The sequence below is a fragment of the Ranitomeya imitator genome, chromosome 1 (genome assembly GCF_032444005.1).
Source record: "Ranitomeya imitator isolate aRanImi1 chromosome 1, aRanImi1.pri, whole genome shotgun sequence".
In the NCBI taxonomy this organism is placed as follows: domain Eukaryota; kingdom Metazoa; phylum Chordata; class Amphibia; order Anura; family Dendrobatidae; genus Ranitomeya; species Ranitomeya imitator.
This window is the reverse complement of record NC_091282.1, coordinates 415,953,238-415,976,220: the sequence shown is the minus strand read 5'-3', so window position 1 is coordinate 415,976,220 and position 22,983 is coordinate 415,953,238. Positions and strand designations below refer to the sequence as shown.

Below are 22,983 nucleotides of genomic sequence, written 5' to 3'. Positions count from 1 at the left end.
ACCATAAATCCGACAGATGGAGAATTTTTTGAAGCGGGAATGCTGTCCATTATGAGCAAATTATGGGAGTTTATCCCAGACTCCCTCGAAGTATGCCTCAGATTAGGGTTCTCTGTAGTAGAGTGTTGTGAGAGAGAACCCTGAAAGTTGGGATTTTGGGGATCGTTAGGGCCCTCTGAGTAAGAGTGTAAAGAGGAGGAACAGGAAGACTCTTCCCCATACAAAAACTCACTCCTCTCCTGAGAAGAGGACTCTGCCGTATCTGAGAGGTCCTCCGAGTAGATACTCCCCATCTCCCCCACAGAGTCAGAAAGGACGTCGAAGTCAGGGTGTGCGACCTGGCATGAAGTCACTAGCTCCAAATGTTCCTCCATATCATTTCCATCTCCTATAGTAGGGAACTCACTAAAGTCTCTAATGACCTACTAACAGCTAAATCTAATGGTCACTACTCCATGCTAATTCTCTTGGATCTCTCTGCAGCATTCGATACTGTGGATCATCAGCTCCTCCTCACTATGCTCCGCTCCATCGGCCTCAAGGACACCGTTCTCTCCTGGTTCTCCTCCTATCTCTCTGACCGCTCCTTCACTGTATGTTTTGCTGGTTCCTCCTCCTCTCACCTTCCCCTTACTGTTGGGGTTCCTCAAGGATCAGTCCTAGGCCCCCTCCTCTTCTCTTTGTATACTGCCCCTATTGGACAAACAATCAGTAGATTTGGTTTCCAGTACCATCTCTATGCTGACGACACCCAATTATACACTTCTCCTGTTATCACGCCGACCTTTTTAGTAAACACCAGTGATTGTCTAACCGCTGTCTCTAACATCATGTCCTCCCTCTATCTGAAACTAAACCTGTCAAAAACTGAACTCCTCGTGTTCTCTCCCTCTACTAACCTACCTTTGCCTGACATTGCCATCTCCGTGTGCGGTTCCACCATTACTCCAAAGCAACATGCCCGCTGCCTTGGGGTCATCCTTGATTCTGACCTTTCATTCACCCCCCACATCCGATCACTGGCTCGCTCTTCTTACCTGCATCTCAAAAACATTTCTAGAATTCGCCCTTTTCTTACTTTCGACTCTGCAAAAACTCTTACTGTTTCACTTATTCATTCTCGTCTGGACTATTGTGACTCTCTACTAATCGGCCTCCCTCTTACCAAACTTTCCCCGCTCCAATCTGTCCTGAATGCTGCTGCCAGGATCATATTCCTCACCAACCGTTACACCGATGCCTCTACCTTGTGCCAGTCATTACACTGGCTACCCATCCACTCCAGAATCCAGTACAAAACTACTACCCTCATCCACAAAGCACTCCATGGCTCAGCACCACCCTACATCTCCTCTCTGGTCTGTCTACCACCCTACCCGTGCCCTCCGCTCCGCTAATGACCTCAGGTTAGCATCCTCAATAATCAGAACCTCCCACTCCCGTCTCCAAGACTTTACACGTGCTGCACTGATTCTTTGGAATGCACTACCTAGGTTAATACGATTAATCCCCAATCCCCACAGTTTTAAGCGTACCCTAAAAACTCATTTGTTCAGACTTGCCTACCGCCTCAATGCATTAACCTAACGATCCCTGTGTGGCCTAGTTAAAAAAAAAAAAAAAAATCAGGTTCCTCGCATTATGATCTATTCACTTTATGCAGTTAATAGCCCTCTGTGTCGTTACTGCTACATACTTAGGCAATTAACTGGTTCATGCAGCTTTACATGAACACCCGAGCCTTAAGGTACCTTCACACATAACGATATTGTTAACGATATCGTTGCTTTTTGTGACGTAGCAACGATATCGTTAATAAAATCGTTATGTGTGACAGCGACCAACGATCAGGCCCCTGCTGGGAGATCGTTGGTCGCTGAAGAAAGTCCAGAACTTTATTTCGTTGCTGGATCTCCCGTGGACATCGCCGGATCGGCGTGTGTGACACCGATCCAGTGATGTCTTCACTGGTAACCAGGGTAAACATCGGGTAACTAAGCGCAGGGCCGCGCTTAGTAACCCGATGTTTACCCTGGTTACCATCCTAAAAGTAAAAAAAACAAACACTACATACTTACCTACCGCTGTCTGTCCCCGGCGCTCTGCTCTGCACTCCTCCTGTACTGGCTGTGAGCGTCGGTCAGCCGGAAAGCAGAGCGGTGACGTCACCGCTCTGCTTTCCGGCCGCTGTGCTCACAGCCAGTACAGGAGGAGTGCAGAGCACAGCGCTGGAGGACAGACAGCGGTAGGTAAGTATGTAGTGTTTGTTTTTTTTACTTTTAGGATGGTAACCAGGGTAAACATCGGGTTACTAAGCGCGGCCCTGCGCTTAGTTACCCGATGTTTACCCTGGTTACCGGCATCGTTGGTCGCTGGAGAGCGGTCTGTGTGACAGCTCTCCAGCGACCAAACAGCGACGCTGCAGCGATCCGGATCGTTGTCGGTATCGCTGCAGCGTCGCTTAATGTGAAGGGGCCTTTACACTATGGCCGGTCCGAATAACTAAAGCAATTGTTACCATCCACCTCTCGTGTCTCCCCTTTTCCTCATAGTTTGTAAGCTTGCGAGCAGGGCCCTCATTCCTCCTGGTATCTGTTTTGAACTGTATTTCTGTTATGCTGTAATGTCTATTGTCTGTACAAGTCCCCTCTATAATTTGTAAAGCGCTGCGGAATATGTTGGCGCTATATAAATAAAAATTATTATTATTTCCAGAGACCTGAGATGATTTAAAATTCAAATTTCTAAGCAGTTCTGCGAATGATGCATTCCATTCGTCAAGGTTAAACTCATTAGGGCCGCAGGAAGAGTCAGGAGGGGAAAGGGTGACGTCCTCCCCTGTTGTAGAGTAAGTGTGAGGTCCTACATAGGGCTCAGTAGGAGATCCTGCATCTGCCATTAGCTGCATTTCTTTATGATTATAGTTGTGATTGTCATCTCCAGAATTTTCTGTATATTGTCTTTTGACTGATATGTCCCTGTAGGTCTTGTCCCCCTGTAAGTTCCCTGTGAGTTTCAGGCTCCTATTAGGGGATTTAGGGGTGGCACACCTCGTTTGAAGTTTATGGGGCTGCACTATACCGTCGCGTTGTTGGAGCGGTGTGGAGTACACTGTGTCAGATGTGCACTGTGCAGTGCTGTCTTCCCCATTAGATTTCAACTGTGTGGGCATGTTGTGAGCCTTTAGTCCGTTAGTATGCTGACCATTTGCCGGTGCAGATAGCTTGCCCCAGTCTCCATAAGACCTCCGGAGTATGTGGGTGTCCCCATCCCCCTGTAGAGTCCCGTAGCCAGCAGCCGCTGCCATTTTATCTTCCCCCCCCCCCCCCCCCCTGCAGTCTCCTGCCTCCGGGAATGTTCCACTGCGGGCTCCCGCTTCCTTACCATTATAAGGGTCACCGGGTCTTCTCTGCTGCTTCGTCGCGGTCTCTCTCACTGGCGCCGCTGATTCGGTTCCCGTCCGCAGCTTCGGCACAAACACCGGAGCGCTGTGCCTCAGCCGCGATGGGGCGGGCGCCATCTTGTTTCCCGCTCCGCATCTGACATGCTGAGTTACCTCTTCATCCCGGTCTCTGTGCTCGGCGCTGCAGGTATGATCCGGGGCCGCGGCAGCGGTGGGTTTATTACCGGTAAGGGGCTTTTTGTGCGGTGGTGCTTCCTGCTTCTTCGGCTCGTGCTGGGTGAGGGGAGGGGACCTCTTGGTCTCGGCATACCCAGTCAGCGTCTTTTCCTGTGACTTTAGGCCTTCATTCATCTTAGCTGCTCTCTGGTTCCAGGCTGTATTAAACTTCTTGGGAATACATCCCTTCTTGGCTTGACTGGCTCCTGGCATAGTATGAGTGATCCAGGCAGCCAAAATTCCACTTTTGTATGCTTTTTGTAGGCTTTCTAAGGGAGATTGTCAGGAGCTCCTGTGAGACACGTCTGCTCCCTTCCCTTGGCAAACCACGCCCTTCACTTTACTCACTTTAACGTCTCTTCAGGAAGAAAATTTTGCCGAGAATAAAATAAAGGACGAGGATGTGCAGGTGCTTTCATCCAATCCGGCATATTATCCCCTCCAATCAAGGGTTCCTGCCTTAGACCTTTTTCAGACTCTGGTCGAACAAGATTTGAAAAAATTACATGCTGAAACCCGGAGTGCAAACCACCGAAGTAACCTGAGTAGAGACCAATCTCAGGCTGTTAGGCTACGTTCAGACTAGCGTTGCGCGCCGCTGCGTCGGCGACGCAACGCACGACGCACACAAACGCGGCAAAACGCACGCAAAGACGCTGCGTTTTGCAACGCGTGCGTCATTTTTTGCCAAAAATCGGACGCAAGAAAAATGCAACTTGCTGCGTTTTCTTGGTCCGACGCTAGCGGCAAAAAAGACGCAAGTGTTGCAAAACGCAACACACAAAAACGCATGCGTCCCCCATGTTAAACATAGGGGCGCATGACGCGTGCGTCGCCGCTGCGTCGCCCGACGCTAAGGCGACGCACACTAGCAGAACGCTAGTGTGAACGTAGCCTTAGAGATTTACAACGTAATTACAACTTGACAGTCCGCCAGTCAGACAAAGGGGGCTGTATAGTAGTCATAGACACTGCTTTGTATTGTAAGTTGATAATGTCTATTATACAGGATACTAGCACATATACTTCTTTAAGATCTGACCCCACATTATCCTTTAAATATGACATGACTGAAATACTCAATAAAGCACAGAGATTGGGGGTTATCAGCAATAAGATTTACAAATGGCTACTGCCTGAACATTCAATTACTCCCATTTTCCATGGGCTCCCAAAAACGCATAAAAACGTTTTTCCAACACCGTTACGACCTATAATTTCTGGGATGAGTTCCCTTAATGAAAACCTCAGTCATCTGATCGATGAGTATCTCCAACCTTTGATCCCAAGAATTCCAGGGTACCTTAAAGACACCTCAACAGTTTTAAAGGTTTTTGATACTTTTCAATGGTGTCATAATTATTCTTTTGTAACTTGCGAAGTCACAAATTTATATTCATGCATTCCCCATTCTTTGGCTATGACAGCAATTGAACATCATCTAAGTATAGTAGCTATTCAGATTCATTGAAATGGTTCATTCTTGCGTCTCTACATTATTTACTAAAGCATAATTTTTTTATGTTTCAAAATGAGTACTTCATCCAGACCATGGGTGCTCCTATGGGGTCTAAATTCTCCCCATCTTTAGCAGTTTTATTTATGGCATGGTGGGAAGAAACCTACATATTCACAGATGATAATCCATTTCTCCCATACCTTAATTGGTATGGGAGATTTGTGGATGATATTCTGCAAATTTGGCAAGGGGGTGTGACTAAGTTTTCTGATTTCATGCTCTATTTGAATAACAACAAGTGTAACCTGCGTTTCACCAGCGGCATTCCATCGCACGAGGTTTCATTCTTGGATGTGCTCCTTACAGGCAGCAATACAACACATAGGGTTAATACTTCTCTTTATAGAAAAGACAATTCTGGAAACACAATCCTGATGTCTTCAAGCGCACACCCTCGACATACCATTCATGCCATTCCTAGGGGTGAGCTCACGAGAGCGAGAAGAATTTGCTCTAGTGAGGAAAGTTTCCACAAGGAAAGTCATCTTATTTCTAATAGATTATTTGATAGGGGATATAAACAATCCAATATAAGACATGCATTCAGACATGGTTCCAAAATTCCACGTGCTGATTTATTGTATTCTGACAATGAAAATGCAAGTGCCGCTCCTGAAACGCAGATTACTTTTTCTACCGCTTATAGCAGTCAGTACAATAAAATTAAACAGATCATTCTTAAATATCTCCCTGTAGTCAATCAGGACAAATCTTTATGCACAATTCTTCAGAATGGATGCAGAGTAGTGGCCAGGAGAGGTTGCACACTGGGGAATATTTTGTCTCCCAGTATGGTGCGCCAGAAAAAAACTCCCACATCATGGCTATCAATAAACAACAAAAGAACTACTTTTTCCTCGAATCACAATGTTACTTATAATATAAAATCATTTATTAATTGTGATTCTGACCACGTCATATACTGCATAAAATGTAAGGCTTGCAACATTTGCTATATAGGTTACACCACAAGGAAAATCAAAAAAGAATTTATTCAGTCGCCATGACAGCACAACGAGAGGGGATCCGCCCTTCAGGGACAGGAAACCTACAGACATAAAAGGGCGGTACCTCTCTCCCACGTCAGTTGGTTTCCTGTCCCTGACAGCGGAACCTCTTCAGACAGGCCTGTGAAGAAGGTCGAAGGTATGACACGTCCCCACCCCTGGCAGGCTGATACTGGTAGCGGAGGCCCCCTACCTCGGCCTGATCAGGGGGCAGGAAGCACCACACGGCAGGGGGACTGTTGGTGTAGGTGGTAGCAGGAGGAAGCAGCCTCACACAAATAGGCTGGCTTCTATGGTGTCCGCAGTAAATGGGTACCTGTGGAGGATCTGGAGGAGGGAGTCTACGCTTGGTGCGGCTGCTGGGTCCTTGGAGTCCGTCTGTGCCTAGCGGGGGTCGGTGTCGGTCCGGTGAGGTGTCTGCTGCCGTCCCGGTCCGCGTGTCTGCTTGGCGCCGCTGCCGCGTCCGGAAGGGGCGTGTCCGGATGACGCGGCGAGCGGCGCGGCCGAATGACGTGGCCGGGCATGCGCAGTAGCGCTGGTTTCTTCCGGCCAATGGCGGCGCCCAGCTGGGGGCAATCCGGGCTTCGGGGATGGTCTGACGGAGGTTTTTTCTGTCGGGCGGGGGCGGCGCAGCACGGAGCGGTGGCGGTCCCTCATCGATTAAGGCGGCACCTTGGATTCCCTGCTAACCCCCATCGGGGGCGGTACCCTGGGGACCTTTTTTAAACGCTTCACACATGGTGGCTGGTGTTCCTGTTCCATTCTGTAATGGAGTCGCCAGAAGGAACACAGAGCAGCCAGCAGCAGGAGCTTCAGCAGTTAGAGAAGCCTCGGAGGAGCTCCCAGTGTCGGTCTAGTGGTAGTAGCCGCGCTGGTGGAGCTAAGGAGGCTCAAACTTTAAGACCAAAGTCCTCAAGCCGTAAGGAATTGCCGGCTGCGAAGGACCCCCCATCTACGGTACCACTCATTACTGGCGGGGTAAGTGATCTTCGTGAAAGTTCACTTAGTGATTATTTGTTCCCCTTATTTTCCCTCTCTCCTTATTAGGGGAGGAAAAGTTTAACTAAGGCCAAACATAGGCAGTGTGCCGAATGTGCAGAGCCACTTCCAGACGGGCATTTAAGGAAATTGTGCAAAACATGTATACAACGTTTACTGGAGGAAGAGGCTCCTGATCTGACCTCCACAATTAGAGAGATGGATAGGCACGAAGTGAGAAGTTCTGTAAAGTCCAAGTCTCGGGTGACGGAAGTTGAAAGGTCATCCCCTTTATCTGATGAAAATTCGGACTCGGGTGAGCTGAGCTCTGGGTCCCTCCCGTCTTCCTCCTCCTCTGAAGATCTGGAGTCTCGGGCCTGTTTGTCCTTGGATAGGGTTAACCATCTTGTTAAAGCAGTTAACAGTACAATGGGGATAGAGGACGCCCAATCAGAATGCTCCATTCAGGATGTAATGTTCAAAGGTATTGAGCGGAAGTCCCGTAGAGCCTTTCCAGTGGTGGACAAGATAAAATCACTAATTTCAAAAGAATGGAAGAAGCCCGAGAGAAAGGGGTCACTTCCGCCTGCATTTAAGAGAAGATATCCCTTTGAGGAGGAGGCTTCATCCTCATGGGATAAGGTTCCGAAGCTGGATGCGGCAGTCGCCAAAGCATGCAAAAAAACATCTCTCCCCTTTGACGACTTGGGGAACCTAAAGGACCCATTAGACAGGAAAGCTGATACTTTTCTTAAAGGAGCTTGGGAGACTTCGGCTGGGTCCTTGAGACCAGCTATAGCAGCCACCTGTACAGCCCGGTCCTTGATGGTATGGTTAGGACACCTCGAAGATCAGCTCAAGGATAAGGTTCCCAGAACTGAAATATTATCCTCTATGCCTATAATCCAGGATGCCGCAGCTTTCCTTTCGGACGCATCAGCAGACTCGGTCAGGTTGGCCGCCAGGTCCTCAGCGTTATCTAACGCAGCCCGGAGAGCGCTATGGATAAAATGCTGGCCAGGGGACTTACAGGCCAGAACAAAGTTATGTAGCATCCCCTGTGAAGGAGCTCACTTATTCGGACCGGTCCTAGATGAATTATTGGAAAAAGCAGGGGATAATAAAAAACGCTTCCCTTTCCTAGGAAGACCCTTTTACAGACGGGACTACAATAGAGGATGGTCTAGCCGTAGAAGGCCGTATAGAGATTCTAACAGGGAATCTGCCAGATACGACAGCAACAGAAGTAGGGGTAAAGGATTTATGTTTAATCCTTCACGAGAATTTAAGAAACCGCAATGACTGGCGGACCAGGTGGGGGGTAGGCTTTCGGCCTTCTACCCGGCCTGGGTACGGATCACGAGTAGCCCATGGATTCTAGGCATCGTGGAAAAAGGCCTAAAGTTTGACTTCCACCATATTCCTCGACAAGTTTATGTTGACACCTGTTCGTTCCTCCTCTACAGAGCAGTTGGCGCTGGAGTCTGAGGTCCGGGAACTTCAACAAAAGAAAGTTTTGGTCAGAGTCCCTACGGGAGAGGAAGGTAGGGGGTTTTATTCCCCTCTATTCCTGATCAAAAAACCTGACGGTTCATATCGCACTATTATTAATTTGAAAGGCCTGAACAATTTTTTGTTGGTTCCCTCCTTCAAGATGGAGTCGGTTAAAACAGCAATAAAGTTACTCTTTAACCATTGTTTTATGGTTGTCTTAGATCTCAAAGACGCCTACTACCATGTTCCAATACATGTAGATCATCAAAAGTTTCTTAGGGTGGCGGTTTCACTAGCTGGCACGATAGAACATTTTCAATATCAGGCACTTCCCTTCGGAGTCGCAGTTGCACCCAGGGTGTTCACTAAAATCATGGTGGAGATTATGGCACACTTACATGAACAAGACATATTAGTAATCCCATACCTAGATGATTTACTAATTGTAGGTCACTCAGATTCACATTGCAAGGACCAGCTAGAGAAAGTGATGAGAGCTTTGAACGACTTGGGCTGGATAATCAATCTCAAAAAGTCACGTCTTCAGCCCCTAAAAATACAAGAGTTTCTGGGATTTATTGTAGACTCTAGTCGGCAGGAGTGTCGCCTGCCGGACGCAAAGGTAGCTAAGGTTCAACAGCTGGTCACCAGGGCGATTGGCAATCCCTTAGTGTCAGTTAGAAGTGCAATGTCTCTCTTGGGCACTCTTACGTCTTGCATCCCTGCGGTCCTCTGGGCCCAGTTCCACACAAGGACACTACAATGGGACGTTTTACACAATTCCCGTCGTCTAGGGGCTCACCTCGATAGTAAATTTACACTTTCTGCGGAGACTACACATTCACTTGTTTGGTGGACTCACACTTCAAATCTACATAGGGGGGTCCCTTGGATAAATCATGTTTCTAGAGTTCTGACTACGGATGCTAGCCCTAAGGGATGGGGGGCTCACTTAGGGGAGGATTGGGTTCAGGGGCTATGGCGTCAGTCTGAAGAGGACTCCTCCTCCAATCTAAAAGAGCTGTTGGCTGTAAAACATGCCTTAAATAAATTCCTTGTACCCCTACAGGGTCGACACGTCAGACTATTATCGGACAATCGGGTAACTGTGGCCTACATTAATCGTCAAGGTGGTACACGATCCAGTTCATTGATGAAGGTCGCAAATCATATTTTTCAGGTGGCCGAAGAACATCTTCTCTCTGACGGCACTTCATATAAGAGGAAGTATCAATACCAAAGCCGACTACTTAAGCCGCAACAGACTCAGACAGGGAGAGTGGTCGCTAAATCCAGCCGTCTTCAAGCAGATCATTCAGTTATGGGGTTGTCCAGAGATAGACCTTTTTGCCAGCAGGGGGAACAAAAAATTGCACCAGTTCTGCTCCCTAAATCCAAAAGACAACCCATATGCGGTGGACGCTCTACTAATATCTTGGCGCTTCAGTCTCGCATATGCCTTTCCCCCTCTAAACCTAATACCATTAGTTCTGAGGAAGATTCGGGAGGACAGGGCCCAGGTAATCTTGATAGCCCCATTCTGGCCCAAGAGGCCATGGTTTCCTTGGCTGAGGAAGATGTCTGTCTGCCAACCATGGATTCTCCCAGAACTGCCAGATCTACTCTCCCAAGGCCCAATCCTCCATCCACGAGTAGCCAACTTACACCTAGCGGCATGGAACTTGAAAGGTCTTTACTGAGGGGGAAGGGATTCTCTCAGAATTTAGTAAATACACTCCTTAAAAGTAGGAAACCCTCTACAACAAGCATCTATGTTAGAGTGTGGAGAAAATTTCTGTCATGTTCAGGGGCTCAAATTGACCAGAAACCATGTATAAACCAGATTCTTGAATTTTTACAGAAAGGACTAGAGATGGGCTTGGCCACAAGTACTCTCAGAGTACAAGTGTCAGCTCTGGGGGCACTATACAATCTTAACTTAGCCAGTAATCACTGGATATCCTGATTTTTCAAAGCAGTCACTAGGTCCAGACCAATCATCAAACAAAGGTTAGTCCCATGGGATCTGAATCTGGTTCTCTCAGCCCTAACGCAAGCCCCATTCGAGCCTATCGATACCATTCCTATAAAAATCCTTTCAATCAAAACAGCCCTCTTGGTTGCACTCACATCTGCTAGAAGGGTTAGTGATCTGCAGGCACTTTCCACACATCCACCATACATACAGTTCAGGGAGGATAGAGTAATCTTGAAACCCGATCCCCTCTATCTTCCGAAAGTTGCGTCAAAATTCCACAGAGTACAGGAGGTAGTCCTACCCTCATTTTGCTCCAACCCTGCTAACGATAAAGAACGTAAATATCATTGCTTAGATGTAAGAAGATGCCTCCTTAGATATATTACAGTTTCAGATGCCTGGAAAAAAGATAGGCTACAAACAGAGAGTTATCAAGGGGTGAGGAAAGGTCTTAGAGTATCTAAAAACTCTCTAGCTAGATGGATCAGGGAGGCAATCTCTCTCGCTTATACAGCAGGTGGCAACGAAGTTCCAGATGGTATAAAGGCACACTCCACGCGGGCTGTAACATCTTCCTGGGCGGAGAGGTCAGAAGTATCGATCGAGGACATATGTAAGGCGGCCACATGGTCTTCTCCTTCTACCTTTCTTAGACACTACAGATTAGATCTGGGTAGTTCCTCAGACCTTACGTTTGGGAGAAGGGTGCTGGAGGCTATTATCCCCCCCTAGTCTTCCTTGTTTTCTCTGAAAGTCTCTCGTTGTGCTGTCATGGCGACTGAATAAATACGTACGCTACTCACCTGGTAGCAGTGTTTTTTCAGGAGCCATGACAGCACCCTTAGATTCCCTACCCTATTTTCTGGATGATTCAATACCCTTTCGGTTTTCCTTATAATTGCTTGTTCACTTACATAATAAAATGTATTGGTTTATATGCTGCATCTGTGTTATTAACCTTGGTGGTCCTCTCATGCTCTGGAACCAACTGACGTGGGAGAGAGGTACCGCCCTTTTATGTCTGTAGGTTTCCTGTCCCTGAAGGGCGGATCCCCTCTCTCGTTGTGCTGTCATGGCTCCTGAAAAAACACTGCTACCAGGTGAGTAGCGTACGTATTTCAGAACCCATAGCAAATATAAATAACAATAATTCAGGCTATTCTGGGGCTACGAAACATTTTATTTCTGTACATAAAGGAGACCTATCAGATTTTTTATTTTTTGGCATAGAAAGGGTTAGTCAGTCACCTAGAGGTGGAGATTGGAAGAAACAATTAGCACTGCGGGAAGCCTTTTGGATTCTGACTTTAGACACTAAACATCCACACGGTATGAATTACAGGAATTACCTTTTTTACATATATTGAACTAACAGATAGATCTTGTGGCAATTTAAAGTATATATTTATGCAATTTCAATGTATTTGAAATAGGAGATAAAACTCTTGTTATGTGTGTTTAGCTGCAGCTTTTTTCAATGTAATTGATTGCTATGTCTGTGATTGGTTCCTTGCTATATATAAACCTGTTCATCTATATGGTATTAGTTCCTATGACTAAGGGCGCCGTGGTGCGCCAGAAACGCGTCAGGCAGAGAGAGTCTCTCTTTTTTTTTTTTTTTTTAATATTGTTTTTTAAAATGCTTCAATAAATTTTGGATATTTTACTTACACTGGATGGACATGCTGGATATTCCCTTTTTCTTTCTTCCACTTCAGTTGAAATCACCAGCAGGTACGGCACCCACCAGCTATATTCATTTGCAACGGTTTACAGATGCACGTCTCGGCGTGTCAAGCTCCTAACCTTCCCTCTCCCCCCTCCTCTTTTCTTGAACATCTCATTAAATACATTTACATTTGACCAGATTAATTTTCCTGAAATTGCCCGCACCCCCGACAACTAATGTGCGAAAATTTCGCATGGGCCAACTAGTATACCTTATTCTAATGCAAGAATTTTGGTAAACTGGTCAGTCTACCCTTGATCTTAAATAACTGAGATCCAGAAACTTCTTTTCTGTAGAGTAATTTGTGTTTGTGTAATTTTTCTTCATCATATTATCTTGGAGAAGGATATATTTTATAACAACTGAACATTTGATGGTATTGCCCAAAGAAGCTCACAGAATTTGGTAGTGTTGATCTAACATACTGTGTAATTGTTTTTCAGCATCTACATAATGGGATTGGTGTTGGAATGGATTAAGAATAATGGAGGTGCAGCATGTATGGAGAAACTAAGCATCATCAAGTCAGAAATGATTTACAATGTTATAGATGAATCCAATGGATTATTTGTGTAAGTCGTTAGCTGTAATCTATTATCTAAAATCTGTTATTCTTTGCAGAATGGGGTTTTATCGATTACATATAATAATCTTTATTTTTATATAGCGCTAACATATTCCGCAGCGCTTTACAGTTTGTACATATTATCATCGCTGTCCCTGATGGGGTTCACAATCTAAATTACCTATCAGTATGTCTCTGGAATGTGGGAGGAAACCAGAGTGCCTGAAGGAAACCCACGCAAATACGGGGAGAGCATACAAACTCCTTGCAGATGTTGTCCTTGGTGGGATTTGTAAAGTGAAGGTTTCCTCATCCCTTCTCCACTTGCTAAGACATTAAAGGGAATGTGACCTCTGAAAAAGCAAATATATATATATATATATATATATATATATATATATATATATATATATATATATATATATATATAAAAATATATAAATTTTTTTCCACCTTTGCCCATTTTATACAACAATTTCTGGAGTGATGCACATGTATGTCACATCAGGGAGGGGTTAAAGAAATGCAATAAACTGACCCAGACAGTATTGAATAGAATAATTATTGGGCATGCTTTCAGTAGGGCAAAGGTAATTGTGATGTGAGGGTGCTGTAACCATCACCTACTGTGAATGGTGGATTCAGTTTTGTCCATCATTGTGATCCTACCTGTGATAATAATAAGGCTGGAAAAAAGTTATCTGTGCCTATGAGAAGTGTGAGGCCGGGGTCACACTAGAGAGGAATGCGGACGAGGGAGAGGCGTAAAAACAACGCATTGCACACGGACCAATGTTTCTCTATGGGGCAGCTTCCATCAGCCGTATATTTCTCGCCCGTATTTTACGGGCTGAGAAAATCGCAGCATTCTGCAATTATCAGCATATTGCGCAAAAAAATCGACCAATGAAAGTCTATGGAGGTGAGAAAACTACGGATTACACACGGACCATGTTTATGACTTGCGAGAAATACTCACCGGTATTCTATAGAAAAGCCGGTAATTCTCTGCGGTGTACAGTAAAATCACACTGACAGGTTAGAATAGCTAAAATAAATGTCTACACATAGAATAGGTAGATATATATATTTAATACATAGCTTTAAAGGGAATCTGTCACCCCCAAAATCGTATATGAGCTGCGGCCACCGGCATCAGGGGCTTATCTACAGCATTCTGTAATGCTGTAGATAAGCCCCCGATGTAACCTGAAAGATGAGAAATAAAGGTTATATTATACTCACCCAGGGGCGGTCCCGCTGCTGCGGTCCGGTCCGATGGGCGTTGTGGTCCGGTCCAGTGCCTCCTATTTTCATCAGATGGCGTTCTCTTCTTGTCGTCTTGCTCCGGCGCAGGCGTACTTTGTCTTCTCTGTTGAGGGCAGAGCAAAGTACTGCAGTGCACAGGTGCCAGGAAACGTCAGAGAGGCCCGGCGCCTGCGCACTGAGATCGCGTTGTTCCGAGGGTCTCCTCCCTGCAGGCCCCGGATCCAAGATGGCTGCGGGAGTCCTTCCGGGTCCTGCAGGGATGTGGCTTGTCAGTGCCTGATGAAAGCAGGCGCCAGCAAGCCTGTTGCACTTCCTGTGCTGTGCAAAGGGTCAGATCAGCGATCTGACACTATATAGTGATGTCCCACCCTGGGTGTAAAAATATAAATTCCTCAATAAAGAAAAAAAAAAAAAAAATACTGTATTGTTCCAATAAATACATTTCTTTATGTAAATAAAAAAAACTGTAAAAAATAAATAAAAAACGAGGCAAAAAACAATGCTTTATCATCATACCGCCGAACAAAAAGCAGAATAACACGCGATCAAAAAGACGGATATAAATAAACATTGTACCGCTGAAAACGTCATCTTGTCCCGCAGAAAATGAGCTACCACGCAGCATCATCAGCGAAAAAATAAAAGTTATAGCCCCCAGAATAAAGCAATGCAAAAATAATTTTTTACATAAAATAGTTCTTATTGTATAAAAGCACCAAAACATAAAAAAAATATGAGGTATCTCTGTAATCGTACTGACCCGAAGAATAAAACTGCTTTATCAATTTTACCAAACTCTGAACGGTATAAACTCCCCACCGCAAAAGAAATTCATGGATTGCTGGTTTTCGTTCATTCAGCCTCACAAAAATTGGAATAAAGCGATCAAAAATGTCATGTGCCCGAAAATGGTACCAATAAAAACATCAACTCGTCCCGCAAAAAAACAAGACCTCACATGACTCTCAAAATGTGGTGATGCAAAAGCTATTTTTTGCAATAAAAAGTCTTTTAATGTGTGACAGCTGCCAAACATAAAAACTCGCTAAAATAGTAAATCAAACCCCTTATCACTTCCATAGTTAGGGAAAAATAATAAAATTAAAAATTATATATTTCCATTTTCCCGTTAGGGTTAGGGTTGGGGCAAAAGTTAGGGTTGAGGCTAAAGTTAGGGTTACAGTTGGGGCTAGATTTGGGGTTAGGGTTTGGATTACATTTACGGTTGGGATTAGGGTTAGGGGTGTGTTGGGGTTAGGGTTGGAGTTAGAATTGGGTGGTTTCCACTGTTTAGGCACATCAGGGGCTCTCCAAGCGCGACATGGTGTCCGATCTCAATTCCAGCCAATTCTGCGTTGAAAAAGTAAAATGGCGCTCCTTCCCTTCCAAGCTCTGCTGTGCGCTCAAACAGTGGTTTACCCCCACATATGGGGTATCAGCCTACTCAGGACAAATTGGACCACAAGTTTTGTGGTCCAATTTCTCCTGTTTGTTACCCTTGTGAAAATAAAAATTTTGGGGCTAAAAAATCATTTTTGTGGGAAAAAAAATATGATTTTTTTTATTTTTACGCCTCTACGTTATAAACTTCTGTGAAGCACTTGGGGGTTCAAAGTTCTCACCACACATCTACCCCCCACATATAGGGTATCGGCGTACTCAGGACAAATTGTACAACAACTTTTGGTGTCCAATTTCTCCTGTTACCCTTGGGAAAATAAAACAAATTGGATCTGAAATAATTTTTTTGCGAAAAAAAAGTTAAATGCTCTTTTTTTTTTTTTTTTTTTTTTTTTTTTTTTTTACATTCCAAAAATTTAACCTGATGGGTTAATAACCTTCTTAAATGTGGTTTTGAGCACCTTGAGGGGTGCAGTTTTTAGAATGGTGTCGCTTTGGGGTATTTTCTATCATAAAGACCCCTCAAAGTGACTTCAAATGTGATGTGGTCCCTAAAAAAAAAACAAACAAACAAAAAAAAAAAAAAAACGGTTTTCTAAAAATGAGAAATTGCTGGTCAACTTTTAACCCTTATAACTTCCTAACAAAAAAACAATTTTGGTTCCAAAATTGTGGTGATGTAAAGTAGACAAGTGGGAAATGTTACTTATTATGTATTTTGGGAAGCATATCTCTGTGCTTTGAGGGCATGAAAATTCAAAGTTGGAAAATTGTGAAATTTTCTAAATTTTTGCCAAATTTCCATTTTTTTTCACAAATAAACGAAAGTAATATCCAAAGAAATTTCACCACTATCATGAAGTACAATATGTCACGAGAAAACATTGTCAGAATCACCAGGATCCATTGTAGAGTTCCAGAGTTATAACCTCATAAAGGGACAGTGGTCAGAATTGTAAAAATTGGCCCGGTCCTTAACGTGCAAACCTTGGGGGTAAAGGGGTTAAAGTCTGGAAAATATGCTATATAGCAAATTAAAAAAAAGTGTTAAATATTTTCTGATAACAGATTCTTTTGAAGTATAAAATGCGCTGTCCAAACAATGTGTTTTTAAAGGGGTTGTACAGGACTAGGAAAGCATGGTTGCTTTGTTTAACCCCTTCCCGACCTGTGATGCCACGTAGGCGTCATGAAAGTCTGTGCCAACCCGACCTGTGACGCCTATGTGGCGTCATGGCAGGATCGCGTTCCTGCAGATCAGGTGAAAGGGTTAACTGAAATTTCACCCGACCTGCAGGGATGCCCCCACCCCCACCCCCACCCCGTGGCTGTGATCGCTCTGATTGGCTGTTTCACTTTCAACAGCCAATCAGAGCAATTTGTAATATTTCACCTATGAAAATTGGTGAAATATTACAATCCAGCCATGGCCGATGCTACAGTATCATCGGCCATGGCTGGAGACCCCGTTCTGACCCCTCCACCAGCTGACGGCAGTGATCTGCAGCCGCCACCAGTGTTTCCTACCCCTCCGTCCTGTCCTCCGCGCCCAACCACCCATAACCCCCCGCGGTCCGATCCAACCCCCCCCCCCCCCATATACTTACCGAGTCCCTTTGTCCCTCCGTCTTCTCCTATGGGCGCCGCCATCTTCCAAAATGGTGGGCGCATGCGCAGTGCTGGTTTCATTCCAGGTACATTTTGATCACTGATAGATTCTATTACTGTGATCAAAACAAAAAAAATAGTAAATAATCCCCCCTTTATCACCCCCATAGGTAGGGAACATAATAAAATAAAGAAAATATATATATTTTTCCACTAGGTTTAGGGTTAGAACTAGGGTTAGGGTTGCAACTAGGGTTACGGTTAGAATTAGGCTATGTGCACACGGTGCGGATTTGGCTGCAGATCTGCAGAGGATTGGCCGCTGTTGATTCGAGGCAGTTTTCCGTCACATTTACAGTACCATGTAGACCTATGGAAAACCAAATCCGCTGTGCGGGCAGTGCGGCCACCCTGTTACTGAATCCCCGCCCCGCACTGTGTTATGTATTATGCACAGTGCGGGACTGGGATTCCTGGGCAGATTCCTGCACAGACCCACGCTGGAAGGCGGGGAACCTGGGGGATAGTCTGACAAGCGCAGTGTGCATGCCCAGGAATCCCAGCCCTGCACTGTGCATAATGCATAACACAGTGCGGGGCGGGGATTCAGTAACAGGGTGGTCGCACTGCCCGCACAGGCGCAGTCAGGAACCCGGCATCTGAGCTATGACTGCCAATTCTCAATGAGCCTGCCCCAGGCAGGCACGCACAGCGCAGGTGCCGGATTTAAGAAGAACAGCGCGCAGGGGGCGGCGACCCGCGCCACAGAAGAGATGAGTGACGGCAGTTGGGCGCTTCACAGAGGCTTCAGACCTGCCTCCGTGGACAAAGATAGGTATTTTTGAAAAGTTTCAAAGCGCTTTATTTTAGTAATAAATGAACACAAAACGAAGAGCCACCTTGTTAGAATGCAGCATTACTGCTGCACAAGGTGGCTCTTTTAGTTTATAACGGCTGGAGGGGGTGACAGTGGCCCTTTAAGGTTAGGGGTGTGTTGTGATTAGGGTTGGGATTAGGGTTAGGGGTGTGTTGGGGTTAGGGTTGTGGTTAGGGTTGTGGTTAGGGTCATGGTTAGAGTTGGGATTAGTCTTAGGGGTGTGTTGGAGTTAGAATCGAGGGGTTTCCACTGTTTAGGCACATCAGGGGGTCTCCAAATGCGACATGGTGCCACTATTGATTCCAGCTAATCTTGCGTTCAAAAAGTCAAATGGTGCTCCCTCCCTTCGAGCCCTGCCGTGTGCCCAAACAGTGGTTTACCCCCACATATGGGGTACCAGCATACTCGGGACAAACTGGACTAAAACTTTTGGGGTCCAATTTCTCCTGTCACCCTTGTGAAAATAAAAAATTGCGGGCTAAAAAATAATTTTTGAGGAAAGAAAAATGATTTGTTATTTTCACGGCTCTGCGTTATAAACTTCTGTGAAGCACTTGGGGGTTCAAAGTGCTCACCACACATCTAGATAAGTTCCTTGGGGGGTCTAGTTTCCAAAATGGGGTCACTTGTGGGGGAGCTCCAGTCTTTAGGCACATCAGGGGCTCTCCAAACGCGACATGGTGTCCGCTAAAGATTGGAGCCAACTTTTCATTCAAAAAGTCAAATGGCGCTCCTTCCCTTCCGAGCCCTGTCGTGCGCCCAAACTGGGGTTCCCCCACATATGGGGTATCGGCGTACTCAGGACAAATTGGACAACTTTCGAGTTCCAGTTTCTCCTTGTACCCTTGGGAAAATTAAAAAAATTGTTGCTAAAAGATCATTTTTGTGACTAAAAAGTTAAATGTTCATTTTTTCCTTCCATGTTGTTTCTGCTGCTGTGAAACACCTGAAGGGTTAATAAACTTCTTGAATGTGGTTTTAAGCACCTTGAGGGGTGCAGTTTTTAGAATGGTGTCACTTTTGGGTATTTTCAGCCATATAGACCCCTCAAACTGACTTCAAATGTGAGGTGGTCCCTAAAAAAAAATGGTTTTGTAAATTTTGCTGTAAAAATGAGAAATCGCTGGTCAAATTTTAACCCTTATAACTTCCTAGCAAAAAAAAATTTTGTTTCCAAAATTGTGCTGATGTAAAGTAGACATGTGGGAAATGTTATTTATTAACTATTTTGTGTCACATAACTCTCTGGTTTAACAGAATAAAAATTCAAAATTTGAAATTTTCGACAAATTTCCGTTTTTTTTTTTCCCCACAAATAAATGCAAAAATTATCGACCTAAATTTACCACTAACATGAAGCCCAATATGTCAAGAAAAAACTTATTCAGAATCGTTAGGATCCATTGAAGCGTTCCTGAGTTATTACCTCATAAAGCGACACTGGTCAGAATTGCAAAAAATGGCCAAGTCTTTAAGGTCATAAGGTCGAAATAGGCTGGGTCATGGGTTAAAAAGGACAGTGCTACACTTGTGCACAGATTGAGCCCCATTCACATCAATCTAGCTCGGCTACAATATCAGATCCATCTCATTGATGAGTTGTCAAACGGAGGTTGATTATCTTGCCTTACAGAAGAACCTCATTTTCTTACAGTTGTCCTGTAGAGAAAAAAAGCAGGAGCAGAATGAACATTCCTTTCCGTATCGGAAGTCTCAAGGGTGACAATGTCTTGGAGAAAGAATTTCTTGAAAAAGCTGTTGCTCTTGGCATGATGTCTCTAAAAGGACACAGGTAGAAATTTATTTCTGACAGTATCTAGTTGATTTACTAACTGGTTTCTACTTCTGTAAGTGGAGGTTTAACATGGGATAAGGCTAGGTGCCCACATGAGAACAGGAGAATCCTCAGGTGGGCCCTGTGCAAGAGTGGGCCCACTACCCACTTATGAGCAGTACTCTGCACAATATACATGAATCACTATGCACAGACAGGCAGCATCTTATTGATTTAACAAATCTATCCATTTCATTGTTATATAAATTTGTGGTTGAGGATAATGTCCACATTTGCATGTAGCTGAAAAGTGAGGCCCTACACTTGGCTACTGGTGGGCCCTTGGCACTGACTGCATCTGTGCACCTAGCCACAATATACATTGGGAGCTTTTTACCATGTATACTGTAACATCGCCTTAGGCCACCTTTCATCAGACTGAGGACTAAAGTGTTTTCTTCTGTCTGGACAGTAAGTGCCCGTTTAGCATTTGTTTAACTGTATAGGAAAATACAACAGAATGTACTTTCCTACTGCAACAAAACTTCTACCATGCGGTAAAAGAAGATACCATGCAATGTTTTCTTATCAGTGGGTTTCTAGTTGACAGATGCCTCAACATACATCAGGCACAAGGCACATATCCTCTAAGCGCATGAGCCTGACACTGGCCACAAACATAGTTTGGACTTGGCCTAAGATCTATAAAATTTGGAATGGGGTTGCTGGTATATGAACAGGGGTTGTCTGCGAACATTCATTTACAGGTAGATTTCTTTTTTATTTTTTTATTCTACAGACCTTGTTAATTAACACGATTGAACTTCCATGTTCTAAATTTGTCTTTCTGTGTGTAGATCTGTTGGAGGAATCAGAGCATCTCTCTACAATGCTGTCACTGTGGATGATGTTGAAAAACTAGCAGATTTCATGAGACACTTCAAGGAGACTCATCAGTGATGAACTTACTGGCAAATCTTCATTCTATTTTCATATCACTACTGTATAAAATATGACACTTATCAAATAAGCTATTTTCATAGTGTAAAATTTGTTTGCAACTGTGTCATTTTCTTATGTAGAGAACAACCCAACTGTACTTGTTTTCTTTCCCTTTCTTACCATAAGTGGTGTTTGCAATAAGCTTTTTATTGATATGCAATTTTACACAACTATGGCTTCTTGTCTGTAAGCCATGACTTGTGCCAACTGTTGAAGACTTATTTCAGCGTGTGTTGGGATTTCCATATGTTATACATATTCATCTGGTTATTTCTTTGGTGATAATAATTCCATATCTTTGGTCAGACTGCATATACTTTATTTTTCTTGTCTGTAAATAGAGGTCAAAGTATTGTCCCGAGACAATTGATGTGCCTGCATATTATTATGCAAAGATAATAAAATGTGTATTGTAGTAGGTGTGTAATATGTGGTCTGTTATTTGTTTCCACTCAAGAAGGTCTTCATGCAGATGGCAAATACAAAAACCTTTCTAGTGAATGGAAAAATGCATAGCGTATGCTGAGTACTTGTGTCTAGAAGTTGTAAACATAACTTAATTTGTTATGCCATTATTTTGTTCTGCCCATAATGGTTTTCATTGTTACCTGAGAGCCACCATTCTAGATGGTTTTAATATGAGATGATTGGTGGTGTGCTAATCAAATGATATATACAGTTCTAAAAAAAAAATAAAAAATTAACACGTAAACAACACAACGTTACTCCAAGTCAATCACACTTCTGTGACATCAACCTGTCCAGTTATGAAGCAACTGATTGTGAATCAGTTTTTCCTGGTGTTGTGCAAATGGAACAGACAAGAGGTAGAAATGATAGTCAATTAGCAAAACAACCCCTATAAAGGGGTTGTTCCGCAGGTGGAGAGGGTGACCACAGACCATTTCTCTGTTCTCATCCTTCTTGGCTGTAGTTTTGGTCACTTCTTCATTTTGTCATTGCTCTCACCCCTAGAGGTACAATAGCAACCCAGAGATGTTTCTTAGGAAATGCAGATCATCCAGGATGGCACAACAATGTGAGCTGTGGCAAGAAGGGTAGCTGTTTCTGTCAGCACAGTGTCCAGAGCATGGAGCAGATATCAGGAGACAGGCTTTACACCAGGAGACATGAAGAAGGCTGTAGGAGGGCAACAAGCTAGAAATTGAAGGACAAATTTTGATGCCATTTTTAGCCATTTCCTAAAATGAAAATATGAAATGTGGGACTAAAACAACATTTTTGTGGTAAAAATATAATTATTTTTTCGGACTCCCATGACAGCACACGAGAGAGAGGGGATCCGCCCTTAAGGAACAGGAAACCTACAGATACAAAAGGGCGGCACCTCTCCCCATGCATCAGTTGGTTTCCTGTTCCTGAAGGGACTGGATGCCTATAGAATCTACAGGAGTCCAGGCCGGCCGGACCGATTCTGGTGGCGAGGGGGTCTCCCACTTCGGCCGGTGCGGGTACCTGATGTAGTCACGGTGGCCCTGGCAGGGCGGCACGGCGGTGACTAGGCAGCGAGGAGCGGTCGCCAGGGGGTGTCCGGTCTCCAGGGCCAGCGTCTGGTAAGTCGCCCTTCCCGTGGGCTGTGGGTCTCTCTGGACAGACGGTGAGGTTCTGGAAGGAGGGGAGGGGGTATAGCATGTAGATCTTACACTCTAGTCTACCTTACTTATCCCCGTAGGTAGCCGAAGAATCCTCCTCTATTACGGCCAGTCTCAAGGAGATGATTAGAATGGAGGTTAAAGAGTCCTTTAAAAACCTTTCACAGTCAGGAGGTTCTAGGCAGAGAACTGAGTGGGCATCTGATTCGTCTATGGAAAAGGACAAGTCCGAAGAATCAGACAATTCAGCAGCATCATCCTCCTCTTCGGAAGAAGACGCTGCTCGGTTTTGCCTACCCCTAGAAAGGATAGACAAATTGGTAAAGGCGGTCAGAGGCACAATGGGTATATCGGAACCCAAGCCTCAACTATCCAAAGAACAAATGATGTTCAGTGGATTGGAGCAAAAGAAGCGCAGAGTGTTTCCTTTAAATGAGAAAATACAAGATCTTATTAATAGGGAGTGGAGAAAACCGGAGAGAAAAGGTTCCTTACCACCTGCGCAAAAACGTCGATACCCTTTTGATGACCCAGCAGTAGGTAACTGGGA

General features: G+C 44.6%; 1 protein-coding gene across 1 annotated transcript in view; it reads left to right on the top strand.

Moving 5' to 3' along the window:
- The window catches only part of PSAT1 (phosphoserine aminotransferase 1), an 81,289-nt gene extending 60,051 nt beyond the window's left edge, over positions 1–21,238 (top strand). The window contains exons 7-9 of the mRNA XM_069762918.1: positions 12,768–12,896; positions 19,699–19,836; positions 20,676–21,238. Coding sequence (XP_069619019.1) covers positions 12,768–12,896; positions 19,699–19,836; positions 20,676–20,778 — 370 coding nt within the window. The 3' untranslated portion in view covers positions 20,779–21,238. The remainder of the gene's footprint in view (positions 1–12,767; positions 12,897–19,698; positions 19,837–20,675) is intronic.
- Positions 21,239–22,983: the final 1,745 nt, after the last annotated feature.